Source organism: Vanessa cardui, chromosome 4 (assembly GCF_905220365.1).
Source record: "Vanessa cardui chromosome 4, ilVanCard2.1, whole genome shotgun sequence".
NCBI classification, from domain to species: domain Eukaryota; kingdom Metazoa; phylum Arthropoda; class Insecta; order Lepidoptera; family Nymphalidae; genus Vanessa; species Vanessa cardui.
Window position 1 is genome coordinate 8,524,924 of NC_061126.1, and position 7,080 is coordinate 8,532,003.

At 33.7% G+C, this 7,080-nt stretch overlaps 1 protein-coding gene across 1 annotated transcript in view; it reads left to right on the plus strand.

The window, feature by feature from the left end:
* LOC124544288 (leucine-rich repeat-containing protein 4B) overlaps nucleotides 1-6,827 on the plus strand; it is a 34,045-nt gene extending 27,218 nt beyond the window's left edge. Inside the window, exons 3-4 of the mRNA XM_047122765.1 lie at nucleotides 4,172-4,298; nucleotides 5,647-6,827. Coding sequence (XP_046978721.1) covers nucleotides 4,172-4,298; nucleotides 5,647-6,696 — 1,177 coding nt within the window. The 3' untranslated portion in view covers nucleotides 6,697-6,827. The remainder of the gene's footprint in view (nucleotides 1-4,171; nucleotides 4,299-5,646) is intronic.
* The last annotated feature ends 253 nt before the right edge of the window (nucleotides 6,828-7,080 follow it).

The following is a 7,080-nucleotide window of genomic DNA, read 5'->3' on the forward strand; positions in this document are numbered from 1 at the left end:
ATATTCCTACTGGTGAACTCAAGTTGCGCTTGGTTTACAATTGGCCAGTGTGGTTTTTGTGCCTCTTTTTAAAAAAATAAAATCAGAATTAGACAGAATTAATTAAGGTCTTTCTTTTTGAAGATACCACCTACTTGGAATGCGTAAGAATGTTTTTTTTTTTTTCTAAAATGTTATGCTGGTTGACAAAAACATCTCCCTTTTATATGTTTCTATGACATATCCCGCTATTATTGCGAAAAGAATGAATTTTCATTTGGCTCAATATATGTATATTCAGACAAAAGTGTGTATAGATTATACTTTTTCTTCTCAATTCTCACTTCAGAATTCGAATCCCGAGTTGTTCTACTAAAGTCATTGAGTTATTCGTCTGAAGAATTCTCAGTAGAAGCCTACGGAAAGCACTTATAAGCCGTTTAATCGCCGCCTGCGCCTAATCTCTCCCCGGTCGTGTCGAATTGCCGTCCCATCGGATTATAAGAGTTATGATCACTGTTGTGCATTATAATGTCATTATACTGCACAATTGGCTCGTCATTGAAGTAACGCCGTAACCGAGATTTGACTACCGCTCGTAGATATTTATTTTACAATGACGATTTCCAAACCGAGTTACTTTTGATTTTATATGTACTTTTTTGTATATTTCATTAATAAAAAAAGTAACATTAAGAGCAGAATACATTCGAAAATATAAAGAAAAATTCAAAACTATAAAAATGTTCCATCTCTTTTGTTAAGTTACCTATTTCAAAGTTGTTAAAAGCAAGAGCTTTAAATCATTTCGAAAATTTTATTTTGTCTTTGTATTAAAGTCAGGTAAGTTTTATATTATAAACCGCTTTTTCCTTTTCAACTCACAGTGCAGCGCTTGAATAAAAAATGTACGTTAATGTTCTGTGGTTAGAGACCTTTCCGTTGTCTGTTCATATATATTTCATGATTACAACGGAATTACGTAGTTACGTATGTCGTTGTATAAGTTTGTAACTCTACTAAGCTCTTCTTTATATTATTTTAATTAACTAATTTTTACTTGGTGGTAGGACGTTGTGCTAGCCCGTCTGGGTAGGTACTACCCACTCATCAGTTATTTATTTATTTATTTATTTAGTTTCCAAGATTGGTAGCATATTGACGATGTAAAGAATAGTTAATATTTCTTACAGTGTCATTGTCTATGGGTGATGGTGACCACTTACCATCACGTGGCCCATATGCTCGTCCAGCAGTACAGCATAGAAGTTAAGCTATGATACTCATGGATTTTTGCAAAATATAGGGGTATAATGGGAAGAAAGAAGAATTTCCTAAAGGCCCCGAAGTTAGGCAGAGATCATCTATCCTCTAAAACACTACTAATTACTATAAATTTATTCTACCACGACGCTGCAATGACATTTGATGAATATACATACATTGATAGAATTTCACCTGAACCATACTTGATTTCTTCTGGATGTTTTCCCTTACGATTCGATGATCGATTAAAATTCAAGTATTCTGTTCAGTGAGTCATGTTAATTCACAGACCTTGACGGTTTTCCTTCAAAATTCATAATTTTTTTGCCTATTAAAATTTCCGTTGAGATGGATGAAAAGCTTAAGCTAAATTATATGCATGACATCGAATTGGCAGTAAAATTCGGTTAGTTAATAAAAATATTAGTTACATTTCTCTAAAATATGGCAAATATTCATTAAATTTTGACAGTTTATTTAATAAAATGTAAAAATACTATATAAAGCAGAATTATATAATATAAAGTGTATCAAATATTTTAAAATATTTGATAATATCAAGGGTTATTGTTATGTTTAATTTTACATGATGTTATATTTGGATTAGTGGTTCATTAATCCCATACTGTATATATGTATATACGAGTATACTGTAACGCATTTCATTATTAAGTATATAAAATGGATAAATATAGTTTAAGTGATATACATTAATTATACGAACTGACTTTTATGTAATTGTCGTAAATATTAGAATTTTACTAAGTTATTGTGTCGGTCCTTTCACTACTCTCAGCAAACCCTTCCTAAACCTTCAGCAGATATATAATCGGTTTTCATGAATAGAAAAAAAAATGAGATATTTTATACAAAAACTGTTACATGCATTATATATAATTTTAATTCTTTAGCATTCTACGCTTAAATGGGTAAGCGTGCGTACTAAGTGACGTTTTACTGCAAATACGTAACCGCTGACATAATGCAATTGGATTTGTGCGCGCCCGCTCGCAATCTGGACAGATTCAGACATTTCTAGTATTTGATGTGAGGATGACAGTGAGCAACTAAGTTTAAGTGTAAAAAGGCCAGAAAAGTCCGCGATGGCATGTTACTGAAGTACAAACTATTTTTATGTATTACAAACTAGTCGCCTTCGCTCGCATAGGGGTTTGATTGTTAAAAAACAGTATCCTATGACCTTGAAGTTCAAATTTACTTCATATCCAATTTCATTTCAAATTTGGTTCATAGGTTTGGTATTGAAAGAGCGTCAAACAGAGTTAATTTCCATTTATAATATTAGTAGGGATTAGGAATATATATGTGAGTTACTGTGACTGTAACATTTTATAAACGATAACATTGTCACACTAAACAATTCGAATGAATACTTTAGAAAACATCGTCGATTCCAAATTAAGTGCAACTAAAAAAATCGTTTGCCGCGAAACGTGCGGTCGGATAAACTGGCTGTAACAATGAAGTTTTAAGCCTGGCTGTTAAAATTACCTAAATGTGTATCTAACAGAAGTGGATAAATTTGCTCTTTGCTTCAGAATTAAATTATGACTTAAAACAATTTATTTGTATATAATCAAAATGCTCTGAAATAAATATTATAATAATATACCTACTTAATTTATTCTTCCTAAGTGTATTTTTCAATTTTTTAATTTATTGTAAACGTTTGAAATTTTGAATATACTTTTAAAATATAAATAAAATTGAGTTCTATATTCACTCAAAAATCTAATATTTATTAATTCAAGAGTAATATTAATTACGTGTTAATTGTTCATCTTGTCTGCCACAACCTTCATTCGCAGGACATTCGCAAATATCAACCTTGTATAAAGGAAACAATATTATTGGCGTGGTAATCGACTCGACCTATATTCGAAGCGAAGATTGATTTAAATCATTAACTAGAGAGAACTAATCGTTACGGGACGAAACAATGAATATACTTACATTTATTTTGAGTAAAGTGGATTTTGTTTTAAACATTTGTAATTGCTTAAATGCTTGGGCTATAGTCTCTATTTTAATAATGGAAAAGAACTTTGAAATAATTATAATTTTGCATGTTAGCATACTTTTGTCATTTATTTCTAACTTTCGGTATATTATTTAACTTAAGCTATATACACTATGTAAAAATCTTAAAAAATAATCTTAAGAAGTTATGGTAACCAATTACGGAATCTAAGGTATAAGGTGTAATTACACAAGTCAGCGATACAAAGAATAAACATTTAGTTACATAGGTGGTGGTATATCAAGTATCAACCCGTTTGGGTGGGGTACCATTTTAACCTAGTCTAATCTTAATAAAACTTATAAATTAGTTATATTGAAATTCCGTATTGGTTTTCTTAGAGACTTTCAATTTTATCATTTTTTTAATGGTTTTGGTTGACGGACGAACATATGGGTCACCTGATGGTAAGTGGTCACCATCACACATAGACAATGAAGCTGTAAGAAATATTAACTACTTCTTACATCGTCAATGTGCCACCAACCTTGGGAACTAAGATGTTATGTACCTTGAGCCTGTAGTTACACTGGCTCACTCACCCTTCAAACCGGAACACTACAATACTGCGTACTGTTATTTGGCGGTAGAATAACTACTACTTCTTTCTTGAAATTCATATTTCGTCGATCAAAATCGCAATGTAAACTATTTGAATGAAAAGAAATCAGGAAGGATCAAAATCCTATACCGTAATATAAAGCGTTAAATGTAATATTAAAAACCTTTATTACATTCGACGGTCTTTAAATTTCTATAAATTAATAAGTTTAAATTCACATTCGAATTAAATCGGAGTTTGGGTTGTAGGAATAACCAAATAATTAATGAATTAATAATTTGAATTTTAAAAGTCGTTGTATTGAATTGTTTTATCATCAACAGATTTGTGGTGCGCTGGGCGGTTATGTTCCTAGCGTGGGCCGTCATCTGCGAAGCACATGTCCAGGCTCTGAGTACGACTCTAGTGCCCTCCTGTCCCACACAGTGTATCTGTCTCTCACAATCACAGGTGAGTGAACATATAAGCTATATGAGCTGTCTAATAACTATCCTGGAATAATATTAGGTTATAGGTACATACATATGAAATGTTTTATTTTGAAATATCATATATTTTCTTCCTATGGGTAAAGTTTAATAGATGATTCCAAGCATGACTTTTTGATTGCTAAACGACCATACATTTGAGCTATTGAGTCTGTAATAATAAAATATTACGACTGTAGATTTTTATTATATGTAAATTTAAAGTTATAAACATGTCGGTAATACAATAATTTCCGCCTCGGAGAATTTTTATATTTTACGAGGATTACTTCCGTTGTATTATGAACGATACCACCTGGTGCCCGCTTATAGAAGTAAAATCGACCCTTCAGATCTGAGGCATTTATAATGTGATAATTTAAGGTATATTATATAACTATATCTTCACTAATTTCCATCAATTTCTATACAAGATCACCTTTGTATTAAATATCCAATAAATTATTAAAATACACTGCACTTTCGTTTCGTAAATATATTGTGTATCGTTTAATATTAGTTGTAGTAATTTTATTTAAGAAAATAGAACGAAAATCATTTTGTGTTGCTTAATATTTTTAGGATGAAAATACGTTTACCTTGTGTTATTAATCAGCTTTTAAATTTGTAACAGCTTTTAGTAAAATGTGGTTTAAAACTAATTTAATACAGATTCAATTTATGAGACCACCACAAAATATAGCAGCATTAATTCAATATTAAACGTGTACAGATTGTAATATAAATTGTATCGTATAATACGCAAATGAAATTGATATTGGTTATTTGTGAAGATTAAGTTTGAAACAATTCAATCAAAATATGGGCATGCGACTATGAGCGCCAAGGGGATATCGGGGGAGGATTAATTTTATTGACGAAGCAAACAATACCAAACGTTTCAATTGTGACGGCATTGATCGTTCATTTCGTATATATGTATATTGTTATGTATTCCATATTATAACTACAATAATATTAAAGGTATTCTAACATTCCAATGAAATACATTTCTACATGGATCTATTATTTACCCTTAAAAGCTATGAAACTAATGTATGAAGTATGCAATGTAATACTACTATATAATGTATAATGTAGTACTACTTTAAGGATTTTAAGCGAAAAGGTTTTATGATGATAATTTTTTGTAAATAAATAAATACGAAAATTAACAAGAAATAAAATTACATTTACACTAATAATTATATCCAGGTGTTTAATTATATCGTTTATTAATTAGTAAAACGAATGCGAAACATGAGTATCGTTTAATTTTTGTTAAGTGTGATCAATGTGAATATATAATTGAGGGTATTTATTTGCTGCAGGTCGTGTGCAACAGTGCAACGTTGCGGGGAGTGCCATCAGCGCTGAGCTCAAGCGTAATGCAGTTGTCACTATCGCGCGCCGATTTGCGAGTGCTCCGATCGGATGCTTTTGCTCATTTGCGGCAACTACGGCGCCTCTCCCTCGACGCCTGTAACCTCACCCGCATCAGGCCCTTCGCCTTCCGAGGACTACCTCGTCTCAACGAGCTTTATATACAACACACACCTTTAACAACCGTCGATGCATTCGCATTCGCCGCTCTCCAAAATATATCTTCGATTGTTTTAACACATAACAGGATAGCCCAGATAGAAGGTTACGCATTTGCCGGAACTAATTTTATAAAACTTATTTCGTTGAGAAATAATCCTATTAAACGTATTTTAGCACATGCATTCTCTGGCCTCAACGACGTCTCGCAGATAGAATTTCCGTCCGGTATTAGATCCATCGAAGCGCAAGCGTTCGCCGGATTAGAAGGAGTCGGAATATTAGAGCTCGCTTATATGGACTTACCGGCACTTCTGCCAGATACTTTCTACGGACTGACTCGCGTCGGTCGCTTAGCGCTTAGAGAATCTGATCTGGGAATCATCAAATTGGGCGCCTTTGAAGGTTTGAGACACGTCGATACACTGGAGATGTGTAATAATAAAATTGACGGAATCGAGGAACTTTCACTGATACAGAATAATAGCGTCCATACTTTTAAATTAACCGGTAATCACATGCTGGAGACGCCCGAGCTAATAGTTCTCGAAGTAGAAAACATAGTGATTCGTGGCAATCACCTGCCATGTGAGTGTGGGCGCGATCCTCTTGCGAATCCATTAGCGTTAACACCGGATTTTGCAAATGAAAATTTGTGTATATCCCCGCTTAAAGTTCGTGGGCGAAGCTTAGCGAGTGCGGCGGGCGCGGCGTGCCGCGGCGAGGGCGGCGGGAGCGCACGGGCCCGGGCCGCGGCCGGGGCCAGTCCCGCTGGACATGCGCTCGCTCCCCGCCTCGCCTTTACGTTAGCATCATTCACTTTTCTTGCCAACAGCTAACCGCCCTCAGTGTTCAATTATCTATATTGTGTATTGTATGTGTCTGTAAATATTGTAACATAAGTGAGTATAAATGCGAGATTTTACATTGAATGGGTCCGTTCATTCAGTATACGTTGGACCATGATTAAAATTTGCCTTTGGAAAATGTGTTTCATTTAGATGCTACATTTCTGCACATCTATCCAAATTATATCCTTCTAATAATATCAACATTTGTAGGAACTTAACTGAGAATCTAGAATACCTTGGATCTGTACGCTAGTCAATTAGCGAGCGACATCAGCTGGATTCTGATTAATGTGGTGCGTCGCGCCGAATCGAACTCTCAGACTTCTTGGCTGAATATGTCTTTTATTCTTAGACTTAGCAGATTGTTAATTA